Below are 27,546 nucleotides of genomic sequence, written 5' to 3' on the forward strand. Positions count from 1 at the left end.
CACACATATATATATATATATATATATATATATATATATATATATATATATAAAGTGTGTATGTGACAAATTTGTTGTTGTGCTGTATGGAAACACCAACCAACTAGATCTTTAAACCATTAAAACACACACACACACACACACACACACACACACATCACAGCCAGTTTTATAACATATCTCATTTTTTTTATTTTTTTATTTATTTTTTTTTTTAATGAGGACAGTCAAGTTGGGCTTTTTCCATTTTTAGAAAATAAACCAATAACAAAATAACAAATAATGAAATTGTTACATCATTCACAGGGTTACAGTCAAATGTACATTTTATACAGCGAAACAGTACCTCCCATCTCCATCACAGTGGTCCAGGTGGGCAGTGCTCAATTTGGGCTAGTGAGAGGTCTGCTGCCCTGTGCTGAAAACTAGGGCTGAGAGACATGCAGAGCAAATCATTGCCTAGCTGCACTACTGCCGACCAAACAGCAGATGGTGCCGCAGCCCTACAGGCACCAGCGCTTCTCGGGGGAGCCATTTTCTGTCCAGGACCAAACTTCTGACCAAATATGGACCAATGAGAGTGAGCCAGAGCCAGCTTGTATTTACGTTCACAGTCACATATAATCATCATAATAACGGTTTTTAATTGGTATAACGGTTCAGCTGTATCTGCGAACATATGCCGTTCACAGCTTGCCGTCAACCAGCTTTCAACAAACAGCTTTAAATGGTGCGTGGTTCTGTGTTGACTGTGTTTTTGCTTGTCAAAAAAGGGAGGAAATATTTGCATGTCAACATGACAGCAACAGTTCTGATCTGGAAAAAAGGCTAGGTTCTGAGATTTTAAAAGAAATGCAAGCATACCATCTTTCCCAGCATCTTTATAGGCCTCATTTGTAAATATGGTAAAAACTTTTAAAGGTGATATAATCCATGTGAAAAGAGCAATAGAAGTGCTACCATGCGTGAGATTCTTTAACACTCTTGATGCCACGTCTCATTTGTCTGTGGTCGATGTAGTGTTCTGTTAAACAAAACAGCGAGACATGTGAAGTAATTAGTCCCCTACTGAGAAATAAACTTCAGCAACTGTGGTTAAAAATGCAGTGGAAAACAGAATCACACAAGATCGTTGTGAAGAAATATTTCTAAGTAAATACTGGTTTGTTGAAGAAAATTCATTGTATAAAAAGTCCATAACTGCCAACCATGTCATCTTTCAACATATGCAACGATCTCCCAACAAATCTTAAGACAGAAAGGCTCATTGGCTGCTAATGTTCCTTTAGATCACTCTATACAAAGTGCCAGAAACTCATGAGATCATCAGTGCCAAACTGCAAGAACCACCCCCCACCCCCCACCCCCCACCTACTTTTTTTTTTTATTTATTTTTTTTTTTTTTGTGAAATAGCATAAACCTATACAGCTATGCTTATGAAATAACACGTCATTGCAAGCAAAATAAGATGAGGATCAAGAGTACAGGATATCCCTTCAACACTGGATTTCTTTCAAAGCTCTGCTAATCCTGTACCGTTACGCAGATTTAAAACTCACCTTGGACTTGCGGGCAGCACCTCTAAATATCACTAAACTATTGTCGTGAACTTCTCAACTCCTAATCACTTTGTTTTCTGATCAGCCTGCTGAGAAGACCAGCTTAAGTTGTGGTTTGGATGCTGGTTTTAACAAGCAAGATTCTCTTGGTCAACCAGCTTCATCAGAAAGACTATGCTGGTGGACCAACACCAACACAAGCTGGTGGATCGGCATGATAATTCATGCTGGTTTTAGTACTGTAGAGACAGAGCAGAAATGTATGTGTGGATTTGCTGCAGTTTTGAGTCACAGTGATTGTAAAAGGAGTGTGAAGAAGAAAGCTGTTTAATTCTGAGGAAGACGAGGGTTTTGGAGCCGTAGTATTACAGTGCAGCACTGACACAGAGAAGCCATTAAATAATGAGAGGATATTCTGTTCTGGACAGACAGATAATGGCGGGTGCTTGATTGCTGACACCATCACTAGTACAGTTTTATGATGTGAGAAAATTCTTCTCTCTCAACCTGACTTACACCGTGTTCTGTCCAGGCACAACACAGTAACCTGACAAGCAATAAATCTATCTTTTCCATGTTAAAGACCCCATGATATTCAAACTGGAGATGTGTGTCTTATTCCTCGTCTGTTATCTTTTAAGCCATCTGTAGGCTTGTGTAATTCTAAAAGTTGACAAAAGTAAACCAATAGCAGATATACAAATTTAACCTTTACAGGCTGTCTTGTCCAATCGAGCATGTAGCAGATCGTAATTCATGGGTGTGACGTAACTAAAGCCTATCACTATTTTTTAAAAGGCAGAAAGGCTTTCAATATTTTCTATCCAAACTTCCTGTTTTAAAGGAATATTCCAGGTTTAATAAAAGTTAAGCTCAATCGACAGCATTTGTGGCACAATGTTGATAAAAAAATTATTTCAGTTTTAATGGAAGATTAAGTGCTTTTATAAAATTATAAGCTTCACATTTCTGCCTTTAAACCCTCAAAAAATTTGGCCCCATTCACTTCCATTTTAGGTGCCTCAATTTAATCTTGATTTTTGCTTTTTTTAAAGAAAAGGAGGGATGAATAGATTTGTTTTATTATTATTATTATTATTTATTTATTTTTTGCGGTAATCAACATTATGCCACAATTACTATCAATTGAGCTTAATTTGTACTGAACCTAGAATATTCCTATAACAGGAAATACGTCAACACAGAGAAGAAACGGCATTCGTAACGCAAATTCCTGAGGTCTTTTTTCAAAGAGGTTTTGTCCAAATCGAACAAGCCACTGAATTAAGGTGCTGTCACATTTACCTTTGCACGGCAAATACTGTCATCTCAATGGGAATCTGTGCAATTGAACATTTATCTGATGGACTTAAAGTGGCAAAGAATTTCCCTACATGCATTTCGAGTTGAAGTTTGGTGAACTCTGACACTTGAATTTGCAGCATTGACCAATAAGTTGCTTGGTTTGGCAGTGCTTTGTACATACTGTACATTAGAAGCTATACTGAATGTTCACAATAGACGAGGAAATCACTTTAGCGGTGAGCTTCTTTATAACTTGCAAGAATAAAAAGTGCAGCATAAAAAATAAAAAAAAAGAGGCTGTTTGACAAGTATTTTTTACAGGCCTTCTTCGTCTGCGGAATTTCACAGTGCAAAGGTAATTGTGACTGCGCCTTTACATTCTTCCAAAACCTGAATACGTAAAAGATGGCTAGGTAGACAGCGTTTTCCAATTGGCTAAAAAAGCATGGGCTGCTCTCCCGACTCTTGGGTGTGATATATTAGGAAACCTATTTCAGTGATATATTTTAGGTGTCGTATTCACCAAAAAAATTGCTTACAACACCTTTAAGTGCCCATGATTCATTTCCTTTCTCCCTGTAGTCTCCTGCTGTTATAAAAATTTACCAAGATCCTCAAAAAAGCTGAGAACCGAAGCTTAAAGGCCATATAGTGTGACAAGCTCTTAGGAAAGAAAACTTCTAACCTCATTCTGGACACATGATAAGAAATGACAGAGTAACAGTGAGGGTAGCGGCAGAGAACAGAAAGTGAGTTAGGTAGACTGGGTTGTCTCTCAAGATTTATAGGTATCTCAACAGTTCACACCTGGGATGGCTTATCAGCTGGACCAAAATTATGTTTCATGCCCAAGCACTGTACAAATCTTCATTTTAATGGAAGCACTGTGTAATGAGAAGAACAGATAATGGTAAACACCATCAGCATTGCTGCTGTAGACCATATGACAAGAACTTTACAACCCGGTCTCATGACAAGTCGTAATAATAGCACGAGATGGTGAACATGTAAGAAAACTTACAAGATTTACTCTCATAGAGAAAATCAAAAGGACCAACAATGTTATTATGACTTTCCCAAATTTTTACCCTAACCATAAAGTGTAGCCTAACCCCTTACCCTAAACTAACCAAGATTTCAATAGTGAAATAACTTATGTGCACCATGGAAGAAAGAAAACATCAGGGCTTGGAACGAGATGAAGGAAGCATATTACAGGTTGTTGACTTGTACATTACTCATTTGTATTGCATAAATACGTAAATATTAAACATGTAATCAAATTTGTTCACAGACATTTCCTTTTTTTTTTAAATAAAGTGTTGGATATGAGATAGCTATAATATAAGTTTGTTGATTGCTTGGTCTCCACTGGAATAAAAGGCTGGTACGACATCTTACAAATTCGCCATCTCGTACGTAGTACTTCGAGTTGTCATAAGACTGTGTTGGAACTTTATCAGCACTCAATGATGAGTCAGTAACGCGAATCAGCCCGTGTACCTTACTTGCACCGATCTGACCTCACAGTACCACATGTTTTTAATGTAGATTAAAGATGCACGTCAACCCTGAGGTTATGGAATACATGCATGTACACGGTTAACCACAGTGACCTCAATGGTGGTATGCAGATGTACCTGGACATTCAAACACACAAGCGTTCATCTCTCAGCCCATCTTAGAACAAAACGAAAAGGCCCAAAATGGACATTAAAAACAGTGACTCACCATTCGGCTTTAACAACACATACAAACATGAATCTGTACACTAAAAGCCAACACAGTTTGGGGGTTCTGCTTCAGAATGTTATTTACATCATTTTCTTGGTTCTTATGTGTATGTACCAGAGGGAGAGGATCTCAGAGTGTTGTGGAAGTAACATACCTTGGTATATTTGGAAAACTGTAAGTCTTCTCTGTAAAAAATAAAATACAACCTATACACAACAACTTATTTACAAAATTTTGCTAAAATTGATTGTGTTGTGTTCTTTAAACTGGCCCAGCTTAATCCCATAAGCCATCTAGAGTTCAAATTTCTACCTAAACTTTTCTTTTAAATGGCCCCATGCATTGTCAGACAAATGTGAATGTACCCAATTCAAAAATGTTTTACATCAACATCCTCATACAGTATAAAACTATACTCCATGATGAACATCACTTCCCCATTATGAAAATGTCCTCGAACTGCATACTTATCAGATATTAAAACCCTTAACACCTCATTATAAAACATCTTTTTAAAAGAAAGCTAATTTGGGTGGCAAAAATAGAGGCATATCAACACAGTGATCTGCAAAGTGTATCAAATCCAAGCTTTCTGTGAGATCAGTTTCACACCACGCATGCTCTGCAGCTCCTTGGGCTCACCGAGCCACACACACATGCACACGCACACATGTGGAAGGGATTCCAACATAAAAGTGACAAGGGTAGATGATGCGAGGACCACACCGTTCGTGCACTTGCGGTCTTTCTCTGTAAGCAGTTCATAAAAAGAGCGCACTAAAGGAATTGTCCTTCATACAACTGTGGGGAAGAATTTCTGATGGTGTCTTTCAATCTAAATCATCTTAGCCCATGACAAACCTTTTAAAAAGGAGGAAGAATATGCAAGATGACCCCCTTCGCACACGTGAAAGAAAATCCATCAAATGTCAATGTCAATCCATCTACAGTAATAACTGAAACCAAAACTAAATGTTTGACTACACCAGGTTCATACTTATGACCTCACACTGTCAAGTGCATCTGATATGTACAGTACGAGGTACGAAGGGATGATGTTCTATTTGGCGGGCTGTTGTGATATCTGTAAAATATTTCGCCCCCACCCCAAGCAATGAGAAATGCAACACTGTGAGCAAGGTAACTATTTAGGAGAGTAGGCGTTTTTCCTGTTTGTTTGTTCGTGTTGAAGTGGTCTAAACTGCAAAAAATGACTAAAGTCTCGTATTTTCTTCAAGGCGGTAACGGCAGCCAAAAAGAAGTCCCATTTCATAATGTTTGCATCCTTTTCCCTCGGCTGTCAACATGGGGAGAGGGCTTAGGGTCCTGCAGGTTATCCCACGTGTCACCACTGAGCAGACAGTTCAAGATTATTCACCATAAAATATTATAAAGAAAATCTCAGAAGCATATTGCGGGGCGAGGTTTTCATGTCCTGTTTCATCATTGCCCTTTTAAAGGGTAGCCTTGTAATTCAGTCCGCACTTTTACAAAAATCTATATATTTTATATAGATTCCTTGTGTTCTCATTGCTTTAAAAATTCTATACAAAAACTCTTTAAAAAAGAAGAAAAAAAAGAATAAAATAAGAAAACTGGAAAGGAAGTAAGAGAAAATTGAAGGGGTATGTGGGGGTCGTCCTGTGATTCATGTCGGCTAAAGCTAAACGATCAGATGGTGTGACCATATTTTCCAGATGAAGTTTTCCCGGAACGAGCCCATTAGGGTGGCTGAGGGGTTTGTGAAGGATTCGGCCAACACAGATGGAGAATGAGAGTGTTTTTGGAGGAGGGGGCAGGTGGATATCCAAGGTGGTTCAGAAAGAAAAGCAGGCTCAGGGTCTGTGGTGGCCGCCCCATCCCTTTACGATGACCCTCCTCTTGTTCTCTTCCCAGTCTAATGGGGGCACTGGTGTCAAACTTCTACTGAATGGATCTGGTTCATCTGGGCCCTCATCATCTGAACACTGTTGAGGATCTTCTTCTGATGGCCTGCTAGTGTCACGCCAACCCTGAGAATGTCTCTACACACAAAGAGACAATACAAAACATGAGCGTTCTGAAGCAGATAACATAACGCTGTAGTAAAAGACCTTATTCACGCTAGTTCCATCTTTGATTTTTAATAGGAATGACAACGAGGCCGTAAGGGATAGACTTACCATCTCTTCAATGGCACGAACGGTATAAAGCTGTATAAAGCTCCTAGATCACATCTGATTTCCACAACTCATGTTGTCTGGAGTTATTTGTATACTGAATGTTCTTGGACAGATATTTATCAATGTTTTGTCCACGGAACGATCCAAAAACTCTTTAAACTGCAGTACAGCCCATTGAAGAGATGGTAAGTCGATCCCTCACAGTCTCTTTGTAATTCCCATTAAAAATCAAAGATGGTGCTAGCGTGAATATGGTCTATAAATTTTAATTCACTGGCTTCATCACATGATGCCAAATTAAACTCAGTAGCCAGAGGCGAACTGGCTCCCCCTGCTGAGCCTGGTTTCTCCCAATGTTTTTTTTTTTTTCTTCTCTCCATTAACTAACATCTTAAGAAGTTTTGGGTTCCTTGCCACAGTCACCTTTGGGTTGCTCACTGGGGGCCAAAAGACAAATAATTTTAAAGCATGATTTTTAATCGTGTTTTTCATTGAAACTGCTCAATGAGGACTTTAAGATATTATAGACATTACAGCACCATTTTCTGTAAAGCTGTTTTGAAACAATGTGTTGTGAAAAGCGCTGAAAAAATAAAAATTACTTGACATGACTTGAGTTTGTCAGCTGAAGACTGAAGAACAGATAAATACCTATATCCATCTCATCCTCTGTTGCCCAACCCAAGTGTCTCTGTATCAACAACACCTCTTTTGTTTTCACCATGATGTGCGTGTCATGCATGTCTGCTTTGGCTAGATAAACATGGTGAGGAGAGGAATTTGAGCTTACATTGGCGTGGCTCCCATTTCCACTATGATTGACATGGCCAGCAACACAAGCTGGGTTTCCATCCACATATTTTTATGCACATTTTGGGATAGCGCATAAAAACTGCTGAAAGGAAACATTGAGATTCTAATAAAATCTCCAAAACACTCATAAAAAATATTCGATAAGAATAAACTATGATGGAAACACATTTACCGAATAAATTCCTATTGAATTATTAAGAATACAAGATGCGCACAGTGGATGCACATCAAAAAAAGTAATGTGACTGAATAAGTTGTTTGTAACTGGACTAACCAGCAGACCAATCATCACATCTAGGGCTGTCATGATTATAAAATTTGGCTGACGATTAATTGCCAAACAAATAATTGCGATTATGATGATAATTGTCTGTTTTATGGCTCTCCTGATTATGACGATTATGCCAATTTATTGTCAAGTTCTTTACAGTGTTTCGTCTGTAAACCGTGAGTGTTTTATTAATAAAAGAGTCACAGTGGCTGCAGTTTATCAGGAAGTAACGATTTTGTTCTTTTGAACATAGTGGATGGAAACGCTGCTTTAGTTGCAAATATTTTGTTTGCGTTATTATGGTTTTTCTCATGAAATAAAATCTTCAACTTGGATGGAAACATAGCTACAGACAAGCATAGATACCAACATTCATACTGCAAAGAAACATTTACTTAATCAGTATTTTTCAACTGTTTTCCAGTTTTGGAATTTTCTAGACACACTAGATGGACATATTTGACCATTGTGACACATTTTACTGTTTTTAGTGTGACATACTGTACCATGAGCACTGCATTTTAAAGATACCTTGTCGAGTTAAAAGAAAACGTGTCTTAAAGGAATAGTTCACCCAAAAATGAAAATTTGTTGTTCATTTATTCGCCCTCAGACCATCCAAGATATGGTATATGACCTATATGAATTAGCAATTTGTTTTTCACATAAACATATCGATTCACTTCAGAAGACATTACTTGATCAGCTGGAGTTGTGTGTATTACTTTGATGCTGCCTAAATATGCTTTTTGGACTTGTCAAAATTGTTGTCCATTCACTTGCATTGGATGAAGCTAAAAACCTGGGATACTTTCCTAAAAATCTTAAATCCTGTTCTGATGAAGAAAGAAGGTCATTTACATCTTGGATGGCCTGAGGGTGAGTAAATTATCAGCAAATTTTCATTTTTGGGTGATTTATTCCTTTAAGGTGTCAGACTTACTCCATGGTCATCTGGGAAACTAGGTCGAAGCTGGTGAAGTTGCCATTGGCGAAGTTGTCTTTGTACTGGCCCATCTTAATAGCGTCCAACCAGTCATCCACAGAACTAAAGCTTGAGAAGTCGGGCACACTGCGGTCAAGCAAGGGCAAATGCATTCTAAAGGGGGAAGCGAGAAAGTGAGAGAGACTGATGAGTCACATTGTTGTGAATGTACATAGTAAAATGAGCCTTTACACATCAAGTCGCATAAACCATACAGTCCCCTAAATCCACCCGTACATGGAACATTCCTGAATGGCATGTGATTCACATTTATTTGGCAAATGATCATTAATGCAAAAAAAACCCTGAAACCTCATGTGAATATTTTCGGCAATTGTGACACACATGGGATTTACGGACTATATTATTTTTTGGGTCAATAAGATTCAATCTCTGGAGAGGAACAAAAAGGATGTTAGGGAAGAATTTAAGCGCAAAATATCCTCTGCCCTGCTTAATTCTTCAAAAAAAAAAAAAAATGCAATTAACATCCCCAGATGACTGTACTTTCTAGCAACATTTCTGTGGCGTATAAGCCTCCGGGTGAAAAGAGCTTGTGGGAAGCACGCGCAACCCAAGCCTCTCACCATCAGCATTGTGACAGTAGAAACTGGGCCATTTTACATTTGTCCACAAGAAACAGACTAACTTCTGTTTTTTTTTTTTGTTGTTTTTTTCTAGAATTGTTTGAAATACTCAATTGCCTCAAGCTTTCGAAAATTATTTGAGCCATCAAACCAAGTTGATTTTATTTACGCAGCAATTCAAGGCCAAAAGAAATAACACAAACTCTTTGGCATCAATAAATTCCACCACAGGTATCAGAAGTGAATCCAAAGCATTTGACTCCAGATTGAAAACATTATGGGAATCATTTTGAAAGAGACTGTTTAAATATGCCTTGAAGGACGTGAGGGAGTCTGTCTTAGACAGGGCAAAAGATCAGGCGTTGAAAATTCCCCCTAATATATGAAACACGCACACACACACGTGCTACACCAAGTGCGGCAGACAAATCTAAGCATTAAATAGCTGGAAAAGTGTCAAAAAGAAACTTCAAAGTAATCTTGTTTTTGTAACCACATGTACATCATGTAACAAGGATGGCATCTCCCCTCCTCTTAAAACAATACAGTATTATGTATGTGCAGTGGTAAGACTAAAAATGTCATTACGATCCCTTGAAGCTGCCACGGCATGCTTTAGTGTAAAGTTACACTTCTGTGTCTGTATTCTTTTCCAAAAAGGCAATGTGTCTCCATAAACTAAATACTGAAGAAACTCGTTTAAACATCTTCATGACTTTCTACATGAATGTGATTTATTGTAACTACTTTTGCACACAACACTGAATGACAAAAAATTATGTCAGATGAGTCAAAGTGTTAAACTTTGGACTCTTTTCCAAAACCAAGTGAGCTGCTTAGCTGTTTTCTAAAGCAGCATCCTAACTGAGATGGAATCCCACAAGTTCCTGATTTGAAACGCTCTACATAGGCAGCGACTCAACACGCAAATTAAACCGGTATGGTGTTAGCATGCTGCTAACAACGCAATACTCTGATAATATCAATCGTTTATTTTCCGTTACAACTGTAGAATGATTTATTTTTTATTAACACTTTTCTCTTGCCTTTCCATTGTGGTCTGTTTTTATCCATCACTTTTGTTTTCATTTCATTTGATAATTTTATAAGCATATGTTATTCCATTTGTGTATCCATCCATCCATTTTCTATACCACTTGTCCTATGTAGAGTTGTGGGCTATTTGTACATTGGTATCTTGATATATTATAGCCAAAATTTACATTTGTAATAATTAAACATAACTTTTCATATAAGTAATAAAGTCAGGGGCAATGCAACCATTATAACCTGGGGAGGGGGGACATGCCACTGTTATTTATAGCCAGGGTTTTCAAACTTTTTGATGCCAAGGACCCCCAAAAAGAAGAATATCCTTGCGAGGGACTCACTTCCTAAAAAATATAAAAGCAGCTTTGTAGTTTCATGTATAAAACCCAATTTCACTGTTTGCATTAAATGATTAAATATTTGGCTTTTATATTGTCATTGTATTAAACCCAAAGATATAATTAAAATAGTGGGTACGTTCTAAAACCTAGTGAGCGTCCTCCGGAGGCAGCATATTAAAACATCATAGGTGCACTCCCGACGTGAAGGCAATACCAAAAGGTAGGTATCTTAATTAGGCCTCCTCCTAAGTTAAATCAAATTATAAGTACAAATTCAAAGGTAGCATCGTATGTACAGTACCTTCCCTGGGTAGGTGATCCCAGAATGCACCGTGTTAAGCTCGGCAGAAAAATAAATCCAAGATGGTGGACGAAGTGGGAGAAATTTAGATTATAAATATACAACCTCAATTCCAAAAAAGTTGGGACAGCATGAAAAATGCTAATAAAAACAAAAAGGAATGATTTGCAAATTATATTGATATATTGCTATATTGAAAGCACTACAACTACACATTATATGATGTTTTTCCTTGTGAATTTCATTGTTTTTTGAAAATGTACAGTAATTTCAAATCAGATGAGTGCAACACGCTCCAAAAAACTTGAGACTTTAATTGAGGCAATTTTAAGACTAACAACAATTTGACGAGTTGAAATAACAAGGCGATGTGAAACAGGAGATGTTAAACAGGTGAGGCAATTGTGCCATAGTACTATATTCTGTATAAGGAGCCTCCAAAAACAGCCTAGTCGTTCAAGAGCAAGGATCGTTCAAGACTTGTCAATTTGCCAACAGATGCTTCAGCAAATAATCCAGCACTTTGAGAACAATGTTCCCCAAAGACAAATTGGAAGGATATTGGGCATTTCACCCTCTACAGTGCACAATATAGTTAAAAGATTGAAGGAATCTGGTCAAATCTCGGTGCGTAAAGGGCAAGACGAAAACCACTTCTGAATGCACGTGATCCCTGATCCCTCAGACGTCACTGTCTTAAAAAACGGCATTCATCTGTAATGGATATCATGAACATGGGCTTGGGATAACTTTAGTAAACCTTTGTCAGTCAACACCACTCGCCGCTGCATCCACAAATGCAAGTTAAGACTTTACTATGCAAAGCAGAAGCCGTACATCAACACTGTTCAGAAGCACTGTCGACTTCTTCTGGGCTCGGTCTCATCTTAGATGGAAAGTAAAACAGTGGAACTGTGTTTTTTGGTCCGAAGAGTCCACATTTCAAAACGTTTTTGAAAAACACAGCCGTCGTGTTATCCAGGCCAAAGAGGAAAAGGGCCATCCAAGCTATTATCAGTGTCAGGTCCAAAAGCCAGTGTCTGTATGTGCCAGGGGTGTGTCAGTGGGTAACTCGCACATCTGTGAGAACACCATGAATGCAGACAGATATGTAAAACTTTTGTAGCAGCATATACTGCCATCCAGCACCGTCTTTTCCAGGGACATCCTGGAATTTTCCAGCAGGACAACTTCAAACCACATACTACCCAGATTACAAGTGCATGGCTGTGTAAGCAGAGATTGTGGGTGCTAGATTGGCCTGCATGCAGTCCTAACCTGTTTCCAATTGTGAATGTGTGGCACATTATGAAGCACACCATCCAGCAATGAAGACCCCGTACAATTGTGCAGCTAAAGACCTACATAATGGATGAATGGGGGAAAATTCCACTTTCTAAACTTAACAAACTTGTGCCTTCGGTGCCCAAATGCTTAATAAGTGTTATTAGAAGAAATGGTGATGTTTCACAGTGGAAAACACTCGACTGTCCCACATTTTTTGGAGCGTGTTGCAATCGTGTGATTTGAAATTACTGTACATTTTAAAAAAAACAATGAAATTCACAAGGTAAAACATCATATAATGTGTATTGTACTGCTTTCAATATAGAAAAGGATGAATATAATTTACAAATCACTCCTTTTTTTTTTTTTTTTTTTTTTTTTTTTTTTTTAGCATTTTTCATACTGTCCCAACTTTTTCGGAATTGGGGTTGTTCTTATAATTCATTCAATACCGAAAAGTATCTATAAATAACAGTTTAACATAATACAGAACTGACAGTTTTACCCAAAAAGTGTGTGTGCTGTGCGTATTTATCAGAATCAGCTTTAATCGCCATATACATTTACATGTATTAGGAATTCTTCTTGGTGTTTAGTCACAGCACAATACATTCAGACAACACACATCTCAGACAACACAACACAATTATATAATATACAGATTTACAAATAAACAAATACAAATATTGCACCTAATATACAAATATTACACTCTAACACACCAGCGAAAATGAAAGGCGCAGTTATAATTTTGAGGCAGAAATAGCAGCTGGATGCAATTCAGAGTGTGTTAAAGGTAGTGGAGCAATTGTGATATATAATAAATAATGGCAATATATAATTCATGAAAAACATATATAGTGTATGATGCTTGTTACTGGCAGGACAGCATAGTAGTGACTACTGACTGCTGCCTAGCCAGCCTGGTTAATAACAAAAATTGCCAGTAGGGAAAAAAGCTGTTTTGATGGCGTACAGTTTTTGTTATCAGGGAGCATATTCGCTTTCCTGATGGGAGTTTTTGAAACAGATAATTAGCAAAGTGGGATGTGTCACTGATGATTTTATCTGCTCTCCTCTTTATCCTGACAGTGTACAGGTCTTCAAGTGGTGGCAGACTACAGCCAATAATTTTCTCAGTGGTCTTGATAGTCCATTGCAGCTTCATCTTTTCTCTGGAGGAGGCCGCACTAAACAAGATAGTGATGGCAGACGTGAGGATGCTTTCTATAGTGGCAGTATAGAATTGCACCAGTATAGCCTGGGGTAAATGGAACTTTGCCAACTGCTGTAAGAAATGCAACCTTTGCTGAGCTTTCTTGTTGAAGGTTGATGTATGCATTTTCAATTTGAGATCCCATGTTATCATAGTTCCGAGAAACTTGAACGAAGTGACAGTGCTTACTGTTGAGTTACTGAGGATGAGTGGGGAGGTGGAGGAAGTGCGTTTATTTATGCTCATTAGAGTATCGCGTCTTTCCTCTTGCATCACCTGTATTGAAATCAGTTGCGAGTCAAGTATCCCCAGAGACTCTTTAGCAGAGATGGGTCACTTCTATTAAAATGAATGGGAGAAATTGGAACGCCCAACGGTCAACAGATGTAGAAAGGAAGTCCCGCCTTCAGGTAAAACAGCCAATCACCTTTTAGATACAGACATCGCCTGTCAATCAACTTGAGAACACGCATGTGCATTAGCTATACAAGATGGGAAAATTTTGTTTTTTAGCGTAATCCGAGGTAAAGAAGCACAATTTATGATACCAGAGTAGTCAGATTTTACTGCTGATTTGAAATATGTTCTTTGATCATAATCTTGACCAACTGTTTTGGAGATTTCGGCCTTTCCCCATTCAGGTAGATAGGAGCTGCACTGGCATGCCACTTGTTTACATAGAAAGATAGCACCCGGGGAGCATTCCAAAGATGGCCACCAAATGAACTGACTTGCAAAAAAGACTTTGGTGTCCTGTGCGCTGCGCGAGGACCGCAATTTGAATGATGCACAGAGATGCTGCCTATGTAGAGCATTCCTAATCACTCTCTTATGAGGCATCATTTCAGTAAGGATGCTGCCATAGAAGACAGCTGTCTATGTAAACAGGAGACAGTGAGGCAGCTCACTAACTCTGTTTTGAAACAGACCCAATATCAGTCAAATGTTATCTCCAAAAATATTTATTTAGTATACACAGTGTATATTTTTTCTCATCTTATTTACCTTGTTTTCACTATTAATGTTTGAATGTAAACCTGAAGAGAAAAATGTTCAATTAAATTCGGTAACACTTTACAATAAGGTTCCATTTGTTAACATTAGTTAACAACATTAGTTAACATGAACTAACAATGAACAATAATTATTAAGCATTTATTAATCTTAGTTACTGTTAATTTCAACATATACTAATACATTTTTAAAATCAAAAGTTGTATTAGATAACATTAGTTAATGCATTATGAACTAACATGAATTAACAATGAACAATTGTATTTTTATGAACTAACATTAACAAAGATGAATAAATGCTGTAACAAACATATTGTTAATTGTTTATTCATGATAACTAATGCATTTACTAATGTTAACAAATGTAACTTTATTGTAAAGTGTTACCTTAAATTCTAATGTATTAATAGAGCGCTTTCACAATAAATATTGTTCAAAAGCAGCTTTACTGAGAATATGGCCTTTCAACCTCCTGTGAGCAAGCAAAGGGTTCAAGAAATATAACCCCCAACCTATCTAAAAACCTATAAAAAATATGGCTATCAATAGAATAAAATACTCATGATTAATTTCTTGATTTCCAACCAGTCTTTAGAAAGCAGAATAAAACAGTAATAAAGTCAAATTCGTTAATGTCAAACTTGTTTCTCTACTGTTTACAGTTTATTATTATTTTATTTATTTTTTCACGGACCCCCTAAAATCCTCTAGTGGCCTCCTGGTTTGAAAACCCCTGCCTTTTGCAACAAGAATGGTTTTAAGGTTTTTAACCACAGAATGCTTGATTTAAGTTGTGTTCTTTCTTGTAGTATATCTGTCAAAAAACACACAAAATTAGGAATTATCTGTCAATGTTTTTAAAATTCGGTTAATGTCAGAAAAAATGTTTATGCAACCTCTTCACAATCTTACAAATCCCCTGCAGTTCCCTCGTGAACCTCCATTTGGGAAACCCTGTCTTAGATGACAGAATAGTGTTGCTGTCTACATAGCGCACATACACTATGATGCCATTAAATGCTTTCTAGGTAGACAGTTCTTCTAGTTTTGGAACCAATCAATCTGACGAAATATTGGTTGTTTTATAACCTACCCTGAGGACAGTGGCGTCATGGCCTTCAGGCTGTTGGGGTTGCGGATCATCTTGTCCAGGTTGTTGACAATCTGGCTGAACTTGGGCCGGTTGTTACGGTCTTTCTGCCAGCAGTCCAGCATGAGCTGGTGGAGGGCACTGGGGCAGTCCATGGGAGGGGGCAGCCGGTAGTCTTGCTCAATGGCATTGATGACCTGCAGAGGGAGACACAGATCTGTGAGGGTCTCTGGCTGGCTCTTCAAAGAGGAGGGGAACAGCCAGGCAAACAGAGTTTTTTTTTAGTTTTTTTTTTAGTTTAAATTTAGTAAATGTATTCAAACTTTACATTTAGTGTGATATTTTTAGGGCTTTTAGGACTTGTTTTGTTCTTTTTCATTAAGTGGACAGTGAAGAGGTAACAGCTAATTACATCAGGGCTGGGCGTCACCATATACAGTGCATTCAGAAAGTATTCAGACCCCTTCATTTTTTGACATTTTGTTATGTTGCAGCATTATGCTAAAAAGCTTTAAATATATATATTTTTTTTCTTTTCACAAAATCTACACTCCATACCTCATAATGGAAAAGCAAAAAACAGATTTTTGATAACTTTGCAAATTTATGAAAAAGAAAAAACTGAAATATCACATTGACTTGAAGTATTCAGACCCTTTTTCATGTCACTTGAAATTTAGCTCAGGTGCATCACATTTATCTGGATCATCTTTGAGATGTTTCTACACGTTGATTGGAGTCCACCTGTGGCATATTCAATTGATTGGATATGATTTGGAAAGGCACACATGTCTATATAAGATCTCACAGCTGAAAATGCATATCAGAGCAAAAACCAAGCCATGAGGTCAGAGGAACTGACTGCAGAGTTCAGAGACAGAATTGTGTCGAGGCACAGATCTGGGGAAGGCTACAAACATTTTTTGGCTGCATTGATGGGACCCAAGAGCACAGTGGCCTCCATAATTCTTAAATGGAAGAAGTTTGGAACAACCAGGATTCTTCCTAGAGCTGGCCGCCCGACCAAACTGAGCAATCGGGGGGAGAAGGGCCTTGGTAAGATAGGTGACCAAGAATCTGATGGTCACTCTGGTCTCTCCTCAGTGCAAGACACATGGAAAGCCTGCTTGGAATTTGCAAAAAAGCACCTAAATGACTCTTAGACTGTGCGAAACAAGATTCTCAGAGTCATGTCTGGAGGAAACCAGGCACTGCTCATCACCTGTGCAATACCATCACAACGGTGAAGCATGGTGGTGGTAGCATCATGCTGTGGGAGTTTTTTTTCAGCAGCAGGGACTGGGGGACTGGTCAGGGTTGAAGGAAAGCTGAACGCAGAAAAATACAGAGATATCCTTAATGAACACCTGGTCCAGAGTACTCAGGATCTCAGACTGGGCCGAAGGTTCCCCTTCCAACAGGACAATGACCCTAAGCACACAGCCAAGACAATGCAAGAGTGGCTTATGGACAACTCTGTGAATGTCCTTGAGTGGCCCAGCAAGAGCCCGGACTTGAACCCAAACAAACATCTCTGGAGAGACCTGAAAATGGCTGTCCACTGACGGTCCCCATCCATTCTGACAGAGCTTGAGAGGATCTGCAGAGAAGAATGGCAGAAAGTCCCCAAATCCAGGTGTACAAAGCTTGTCGCATCATACCCAAAAAGACTTGAGGCCGTAATCACTGCCAAAGGTGCTTCAACTAAGTACTGAGTTAAGGGTCTGAATACTTATATCAATGTGATATTTCAGTTTTCTTTTCAATAAATTTGCAGAGTTATCAAAAATCTGGTTTTTGCTTTATCATTATGGGGTATGAAGTGTAGATCGATGTGGAAAAAATAATAACTTAAAGCATTTTAGCATAAGGCTGCAACATAACAAAATGTGAAAAAAATTAAGGGGTCTGAATACTTTCTGAATGCACTGTATTTACAATATGATACAATGAATTAAGCAATATCATGAATATCACAATTATTTTAATGCACCTTTTTTAAGCCATTAAGTGCATCATTAGACTAGTTCCGTGATACTTGACTCACGATTATGAGAGTGTAAATATGATTGGGCAACACTTTACAATAAGGTTCCAGTCGTTAACATTAGTTAATGCATTAGGCATCATAAAAAAAAAAAAATACTTTTGTTCATTGTAAGTTTGTGTTAGTTCATAGTGCATTAACTAATGTTATCAAATACGTTTGATTAAAAAAAAAAAAAAAATATATATATATATATATATATATATATATATATATATATATATATATATATATATATATATATATATATATATTAGTATACATTGAAATTAACATAAACTAAGATAAATGCTGTAAAAGTGTAAAGTGATTTGATTTGATTTGATTTGATAAAAATATTTTTCATTGTTAGTTCATGTAAACTAATGTTAACAAATGGAACCTTATTGTAAAGTGTTACCGGTGATTGAAACTGATCGAAACTGCAGTAGCAAAAAAGGTTATTAGAGTTGGTTAGCTTGATTCAGTTGAATGAATCTGTTAAAACTGTCCATTCCAATGCATCGATTCAATGATTAATTTGCATCATCACTCAAAAATGTTCACAGAAGTCTCTGCGTGGCATTTATCATATATAAAACTGCACAGTGTGTGGTAACACGTGCAGTACAGCTCAGTCCACGTCTCCGACAGTATAAGCCATTTTTATGTTATGCTGTGCTCTTGACATCTGTGATTTTTTTTCTCAGGCCTGGTGTGTGTTAATGATTAAAAAGTCTGTTATAATGTGAGCTAAATTAGAGCTTGTTAATGTGTAATAACTAAAGATAATGTTGAAGTTTAATCAATATCAGTAGATGTTTAATCCTGTAACACAAACCTACAATGTATTAGATTTAATTTAAGTTAATTTAATGTACTGCCATAAAGCACTAATGTTTTGATAGTAACTGTTGGTGTGGCGTGAAGCAGGTGGCGTCAGACAAGAGCTGGTGTCTGTGGGGCTTGTTACACCGCTGGAGACAGAGGATTGATCTGCAGTCTTCATAAATGCTTTGTGATCATTATCTGGGTCTTAGGAGGACCCAAGGAAGCCATTTGTCATTGGCCACAAACACACACTTGATCAAATTCAACCTTCACACTTACACAACCACACACAAGCAACATTTTACACAGCATACACACAGAGACTATAAATAAGCAATTACGGTCAGCACAGCTACTATCTAAATACCTCTTAAAATCAGCTAATAGAACCTGCCCATGGAAGTACATGCATTTCCACTCTGATCATATATTTTTTGCTTGCCGTTACATGACGTGCAGTCGAGACGTTTAGCCTTTCAAAGTATACTCCATTTACCGTGAGCTCGTACAGACATGTTAGACAAATGTGCACTGTGAGTGCTAAATGTTAGTCAATAGGCCACAACAGTCTGGCTTCGAAAGTAAAAATCCCCTTCATTTTTTTCCATAGGGGAATTGATTATTAATAATAACTTGTAAACCTTAAAAGACCTACCATGAGATCTGAGGTTGTTAATCGGTGGTATATGCTTCTGTTGAAGCCATTAGCCACAAGCCACAAGTTAAAAAAAAATAAAAAAAATAATATGTTTAATAGCTGAATTCCTGGTGAATAACTACACTACCCATGATCCTGAGGGGTAGAATCCACCAATCAGAGAATCGTGGCAAACAAACCACCACACAAGCGACTGCCCACTGCCATGATGCACTGTCTCCCTACTCTCAAAATATGAATATATTTGTATATATATGATTATTCTGCAATATACTTTAAATATAATGATTTTATAGTTATAATCAACATAAATCAACAGTTTTAAATGTTTCCATTGTTTTTAATTTGATAACCTCATTTGCAATGCTTCATGGGATTGTAGTTAATTCCTTGTTCAGTCTTATTTTTTTTTTATCACATTTTCAAATACTTTTTGATACAAATCAAAGTTTGTAGTGTTGTGATTCACCTCAGAGCTGGTTTGGTTCAGGGCTTAGAATGCTTTTATGAAGTATTTGATGAAATGCCTATGAAAAAAAAAAATTAATGGGAAAAGTACTTCTGGAACCAAGATGGCTGCACAAGAAGGCGGGCACTGTTGTGCTTTATAGTGCAGTCGATTCCAGGCACATACGCAGATGACACGCACAGACATGTACAACAAGTCCGTGTGGTTACAAAAACTGGGCTGCATATGTTCAGTCCGACGAAATTCACGCCATGACCCGAGATGTAGTTGCAAACGGAAAAACGAAGCATACTTTTGGCTTTAGAGTTACTCTTGAATTCCAAGTTGTTTGGCAGCGCCGTGCACACACTGCAGTTTTCTGCCTGCCTCTGGCTCCAACCCCTCCTACTCATCTTCAATCATGCAACATCTGTCAAATTAAATATGATTAACACATGGTCTATAATATACATACTGACTAAATTTTACATTTAGAAAACGTGTTGCAAGTTGTTATGGGAAATCAAGAACGTCACTCTGTGTTTAGATATGTCTTGTACACCAGCAAATTAACTGCATAGCCTCACTAAATGTGTAAAACAGATACTGAGGTTTTATGCAAAGCATGTACTTGAAATGAGCGAATGGCGACTAAGCTGCTGTCTGCATCCAATCCGGATCAGTGTTGGAGAAGCTACATTGAAACTGTTGCTTGTCAAGCTACAAGTTACTCTTTTTTTTTTTTTTCCTCCCTTTTTTTCCCCAAAATGTCCAATTCCAATGCACTCTAGGTCCTCATGGTGGCATAGTGACTCGCCTCAATCCGGGTGGTGGAGGATGAATCTGAGACAATTTGCACATCTTATCTCGTGGCTTGTTGAGCGTGTTACCGCGGAGACCTAGTGAGCGAGCGAGAGCAAGAACCACATTATAGTGACCACGAGGAGGTTAACCCAACATAACTCTACCCACCTGGGCCAATTGGTTGCTTAGGAAGCCTGACTGGAGTCACTCAGCACTCCCTGGATTCAAACTTGTGACTCCAGGTGTGGTAGTCAGCGTCTTTACTTGCTGAGCTACCCAGGCCCCCACTACAAGTTACTCTTAATTTAAAATAGTTTAACTACTGTCAAGCTACTCTTTGGAAAAAGTTGTTAACTACACTACAAGCTACTAACAAAAAAGAACTAACTACATTAAAGTTATTAAAAGTTACTCCCAAACACTGATGTGAATGTATTTGTGGCATTTTAATGAAACAGGATGCTGTGAATGACACGCAGGATACACCGTAAAAGCAGCCTTGGTGGCTGAAGAAAGATGCACATCCATAAAGTGGAAAGAATGAACAGGACCCGAGTGAGACCCTGTGTTCCCTAGCTCATTATTGCAGCCATTACTATGCTCCATTCAAGGCCTGATTAATCTCATTCAGCTGCCTCAAATGGCCAGCCCGATGGGAGGACCGCAACGCTATTTGGAGCTGCTAATAAGATAACTGTAGAGATCTGCGCCCCCTTTTTGTGCATTAGTGTTCACACTTTCAATTTGAAACTATTTTCATTATCTGGACCCACAATTTGCCTTTTTCCAGCCACCCAGAGGGATGATAGAAATGGGAGGTCTCATGAAGGGCAGAGAAAGTTTAACATGGCATTGTGCCTTGCATGTGAAATCGTCTTTTTGTTCAGCAAAAACTATCCATTACACACAGGTGAATTTTAGTGGCTGAATTTAAGAGATGTATAGGTAATTGAAAAATAATATTTCCAATAGACCTTTGTTTATCTAAATCAAGATTTTTATGTGTATTAAGATCAACTTAAGAACTTAGACAAACTATAAGAAAAAAAAATGATGGATGGATGGATAGATACAGACAGACAGACAGATACAACAATAGACAGACAGACAGACAGAGAGACAGATAGACAGATACAACATTAGACAGACTGACAGACAGATAGATAAAACATCAGACAGACAGACAGACATACAGACAAACATATAGACACAACATTAGACAGACAGACAGACAGATATAGATAGATAGACAGACAGATACAACATTAGACAGACTGACAGACAGATAGATAAAACATCAGACAGACAGACATACATACAGACAAACAGATAGACAGACAGATAGACACAACCTTAGACAGATATAGATAGATAGATAGATAGACAGACAGACAGAGAGACAGATAGACAAACAGATACAACATTAGACAGACTGACAGACAGATAGATAAAACATCAGACAGACAGACATACATACAGACAAACAGATAGACAGACAGATAGACACAACATCAGACAGACAGACAGACAGATAGATAGATAGATAGATAGATAGATAAAACATTAGACAGACAGACCGATACAACATTAGGCAGACAAACAGATAGACAGACAGACAGACAGACAGATAGATAGATACAACATTAGACAGACACACAGGCAGACAGATACAACATTAGACAGACAGACAGATAGAAAGATTTGACGTAGCCACCAAGAACATACATCCTCCAAACAAACACAAATACAGTCATTTAAACAAAAAAAGTCTTGGCACAAACCCTTCCATGTCTTCTTCTGCATTCTGAGGCCAGTGGGATGTGATGATCAGTGTGGCTGTTTCTGCATAAACTGACTGTGCTCATGGAGTGTTTGGGGTCTGAGGTTTGGCCATGCATACAGCAGAGCAGCACATGGGCAGATTTATGGTGCGCTTTTGCGACTGTTTACCTTGGCCTTTGATTCAACATTGCTACACAGCTCTTTACCTTAGCCTTTGATTCAGCATTGCTACACAGCTCTCATCTGTCACGCTCTAACATACGACAACCGATCATCATCATCATCATCATCATCATGAACATATTAACAGCTTAATAAATGTAGGTGATTGAGCACGTACATCTTGATTGGTCATGTCCCAATATGGCCTCTCACCATACGACATCACTTCCCACATAACAATGCCGTAGCTCCATACGTCACTGGCAGAGGTGAACTTCCGGTATTGGATGGCCTCTGGGGAAGTCCATCGAATAGGGATCTTCCCCCCCTTGTATAAACCACAATCAAAAACACAGGTAATTTAATTTCTCAGAAGTTAAAGTACAACAAAAGTGCATGAATGCCATAACATAAAAAAGATGTCTTACCAGGGCACTGGTGTAGGTTGGGTCAGACGTGTCGTCCTCCAAGAAGCGCGAGAGTCCAAAATCAGACACCTTGCAGACAAGGTTACTGTTAACTAAAATGTTGCGGGCAGCCAGGTCCCTGTGAACGTAATTCATGTCCGCAAGGTATTTCATCCCAGAGGCAATCCCACGTAACATGCCCACCAGCTGTATCACAGTGAACTGCCCATCGTTTTGCTGGAAATAAGTACAGAAAAGGGAAGAGTCAACAAAGGGATGAGTCCAAAAAAAGTCAGTTGAAAAGTGAGTTTATCTAGATTTGGTTATTTGGTTATCTTAGCTGTAATATTTTACAACACCAGTGCTTTTAAATGGTATGAATTTAGAGACAACGTCTCAGAAAGTCTTATGACCTAAAATGCATGCGTGGGTCAAAAACGACCTGGTTATCTACTTTTTGACTAATTTTTACATTAAGTGGTCTATTCATCTGACACTCCAGGAATGCTTCAATTAGGGCATCTATTATCATTTGAACTGACTATTTTAACATTTACTTGGTTTCCATATATTGGTCAAAACTTTTTACTGTGGTATTCAATACAATTATACTGGTTTTACACTAGTAATGCATTGATTGTTTTCATTTACTATTTGTTTTTTTTTTATGTTGTAATTGAATATATTTTTAAATACAATGTTCACATTCATATTTACAGTATATGTAATGTGTAAGTAAAACAAGTTGTCATTCAGCCTAAGCTTTTATCCAAAGTGCATTACATTATACCTATTACAAGGACATTATTCCCCATGGAGCCACCTGAGGTTAGATGCCTATGGTTATGCACAATGGTTATAGATTCTAGACCACTTCTTAACCCCCATGACCAAGGAACAAGCCTAATTCTATATGGCTTCCTTAAAGGTGAAGTGAGTAAGTTCTATGCCACCAGCGGCAACAAACAGAATTGCAATCTTTTTATTACACCACTGACATTAACAATAGCATTTGCAGAGGGGCAATCTGTTTGTCCAAATTATGAAAGACAGGTGAGTGTTTGAAAACACCAACTAGTCATTCCGAAAACCAACCAATAGGTAATTTTTTTAAATAAGTAGTTTTGCACATCCTTAGCATAGAAATATAACTTAGTCAGCACGTCTGAAGTTATGCTATAGCCATAAATCCTAAACAACAGCACTAAAGCAAGAGTTAAGCTGTGGAAAACGTGGTTAAGGTCTAGTTTGCCAAGTTGGATAAGAGTAGCTTGATTTAGAGTCGTTGATTTAGAGACTGAAAACAATGCATTGAGTAAAGCCTGGATTGGGCTGGCTGTGCAAAGATGCTAGAGGATTGGTCGAGTTTACACTACGCAATGCTAGATCAGGCATTCAGTGATCAATGAGGGGATGCGGAAAATCTTGCAGCTGTTGACCATGGTGGTCAGAAAGCTCTTTGCATATGAGGAGGTCCAGCAGTGTTGGACCCAGCTGTGCTTGCAGTTGCTTCCATCTTTGGACCCTCCACAGACAGCCATGAGGCATGCAGCATTCAGCCTCTGATCAGAGGAGATGAATTCAGCAGGCGGAGTGTGGACAGGCACGCACGTCAAGTTGGGACAGATGAACAGCAGTTGATGTTGGACAAACAAAATGTCTTCATTCTCTTTGGCTGTGTCTCATCCTGCCCCCTAATTCCCTATGTCATGAACAGGGATTAAGATGCATTTTGGGGGATCTGATCACAAGTGGACAGCGTTGAACACTGGTGTAAACAGGGTCTAAAATGCTACAGTGTACACGCTAATCTGTCCTGATGTGCCCTGGACAGCAGCGAAGCCGTAAATCAAACACTAAACGCTAAAACACGTGTTTTTTAACTTTGCTGGTTAAGGTGACTTTAAAAGGAAATATTTGTCTAATCTGATAATCAGTTCACTACTTCTTCATTCTCTCATCATTTACCCTCATGCCATGCCTTCCCAGATGTGTATGACTTTCTTTCTTCTGCAGAACACAAAGAAGGATTTTAGAAGAATATCTCAACATAAAGTCAGGTTAGGGTTAGTGTTAGGTCAGGTAAGTCAGCATAAAGGCACTCCAAAAGACTCCAGGGGTTTAATCAATGTCTTCTGAAGCGATCCAATTGGTTTTGGGTGAGAACAGACAAAATGTAACTCCTTTTTCACTGTAACATACACATGATTTTTTCTTTAAAGAAAAGGAGGGACAAGTCGAAATTAATTTCTGTGGTAATCAACATTATGCCACAAATGCTGTCAATTGAGCTCAATTTGTATTGAACCTGGAATATTCATTTAAGAATATGATGATGGCCGCATCTAATGAAGACATTTTTGGTAAGGGAACATAGTGAAAAGGCAAGGCTCAATGGTTTGTACTGTGCAAACTTCAGATTTCTAAGGAGCAAACATTTCAGTGCACTGGAATGATGTTGACAATGGGACAGCCCTAGAAATGGCCAACTCCCTGATTGCAACACACCCTATAATTTGGCAGCTCAAACCCTTCTCCCACATTAAGCCAACTTCATCGAACTTCTCCTCACCCTCCACAGCAATTAAGCACCATCCATTATTCATAAAGCTGAAATCCTTTACAAATACAGCCTGGCACTCTAATCGGCTCACAGTGTTTTTTTATAGTTTAATTGGAGGGATTCTTCACCCAAAGGTATTCGGATCTGCAGCCTCAGTGAAGCAAATGTTCTTTCTTTTCTGATTATGAATTATTCCATCCATGGCGTTTCTTACAAGAAGTCTCTTTGCTGTCAGTACGGCGGTGCTCGACTTTTCAGTTTGACGTTTCTCAAATCTGTCTGAAAGTTTTATAGTGGCAGGCAGCAAACCTTTTCGAGTTTCTCTCTCTTCCTTTCACTCTCTCTTTCACGCTGCTTACTCTGCCACAAAACAATATTGAAAGCTGGATCAGAGCAAGAAAGAAATACAAAATGGGTTAGTGTCAGGCCTCTCTCTGCCCTGTCTTACAAGAGTCAGACTTGCATTTGAGCACCATCACCGAATGTTGTCATCTGCTGTCAAAGTGAGGTGCCACAACAGAGGCGTGCTGTTTTCAAAGAGTTCACGTGCTCTGTCAGAAAGGTATGACATTCTTGCACAAACAACACAAATGTGTGCCTGCACAATGATCTGACACATTTCAAAGCTCTCTCTTATGCCACCAAAACCTGACGGTATGAGAGCAAATTATTAGTTGGCCTTTTTTTTTTTACATGTTCTAACACATAATCATGAATCAATTCCAAAGTAAACCTTTCAGATCTTTAGATCCTCATTCTGATTTTTGACTCTTATTTCTACTGATATTACCAGACGCCACTCAGTTACTCATGCAAACTTCGATATGGCATGGTAGGGCATGTGCATTCTGTCACAGGGTGGGATGTGCATAGGATGCAAGTATAAACACGAGTGAAACAACTGGCTCGCCAAACAGCTAAAATAACATCAGAACCACACATTTACAGATGTTAGCGAGAGCTGAATCTGATTGTGGTAAGAAAATATAAATTTGGTTCAAATTTCTAACAAATGGCAGGACGTTTGTTTCCTGTTTACTTCTCTTCATTCAAACTCCATAATCATGGAGGTTTCTTGTTTCCGATAATTACTTCCTGAGCTTGACACCCAAAAAAGTTATGTGTGAAGGATAAAATAAGTGTTCCCTCCTGATAGATCAGAGGCAAAACCATGCTAATGAGCAAAGTAAAGTCATTCCTCCCCCAAAGATGAGATATTTACATCAATCAAAGGCAACTTGGAACAGCAAGGCCAATTAGCAGCGATAAAGGCTTTTACCCGCATCAGCTCGGAGCTGAAATCAAACTGACACGTGCCACTTGCCGGCTGACAGCAGTCTTCCTTCTCATTCTGCATGCCTGTTCGGTAAGCAGGGATTTGGGCAATTCTCTTGCTCGGTTAATCATCTGAATGCGTCCATGGGGATGGATGCAGATATAGAGCAGTTTCATTGTACTGGGAATCCAGATCTCCGCCATTGTCATAAACATGGATTATGCACAGAATTAAACACTATTCTATGATCACTCTGTGTGTTACATGATATATTTTAGAAGCACATATGGTTTATATTTTTATAAGACAGAGTATTCATCTGACAAATGTAATGCAGAGAGTGTGGCCAAGAGAGCGTGACCAATGCGAAATGAGGGCATGACAAACCAGAGAGCAACGACTGAAGAGCGGCGAAGTGCTTTTCTTTAAAGAGACCGTCTTTAAGCAAATGTTAGTGTGGCATCCCGTAGAGATGAATGGAAGAGTATTGAGCTTATTATAACAGTATTACAGCTGGAATCAATACTGAGAGTAGACGTTTGCAGCAGGGGGGAAGATCAGTATTAGAGAGACACCCTGCAGTGAACTACCTGATGGACATGAGAAATGTTGAAGTGTATACACACCTGATGAAAGATTTTCGCTCCAATGTGATGGGAATTTGGGGCATGTTGAAGTGACTGAGCATGTATGTGCTTAACATTGGAAAATCCAATTCATTTTAGCAAATGGAAGATCAATTTCAATTAATCTATTAAAAAAACAAACAAAAAAAAAAAAAAAAAAAATGATTCAATATTACATTTTTGTTATGTAAAGGATTGCATTTTATATTTATTTTTGAGCAGTCGTCTAGCCATGCACTCAAAACAC

General features: G+C 38.3%; 1 protein-coding gene across 2 annotated transcripts in view; it reads right to left on the bottom strand.

The window, feature by feature from the left end:
• Positions 1-1,349: 1,349 nt before the first annotated feature.
• The window catches only part of LOC127427574 (ephrin type-B receptor 2), a 217,435-nt gene continuing 191,238 nt past the window's right edge, over positions 1,350-27,546 (bottom strand). For both annotated transcript variants that reach the window (XM_051675233.1, XM_051675234.1), the window contains exons 12-16: positions 22,856-23,071; positions 22,606-22,755; positions 15,720-15,913; positions 8,789-8,944; positions 1,350-6,623 (exon numbers count right to left, since the gene is read on the bottom strand). In XM_051675233.1, coding sequence (XP_051531193.1) covers positions 6,515-6,623; positions 8,789-8,944; positions 15,720-15,913; positions 22,606-22,755; positions 22,856-23,071 — 825 coding nt within the window. In that variant the 3' untranslated portion in view covers positions 1,350-6,514. The remainder of the gene's footprint in view (positions 6,624-8,788; positions 8,945-15,719; positions 15,914-22,605; positions 22,756-22,855; positions 23,072-27,546) is intronic.

This window comes from Myxocyprinus asiaticus, chromosome 37 (genome assembly GCF_019703515.2).
Source record: "Myxocyprinus asiaticus isolate MX2 ecotype Aquarium Trade chromosome 37, UBuf_Myxa_2, whole genome shotgun sequence".
In the NCBI taxonomy this organism is placed as follows: Eukaryota; Metazoa; Chordata; class Actinopteri; order Cypriniformes; family Catostomidae; genus Myxocyprinus; species Myxocyprinus asiaticus.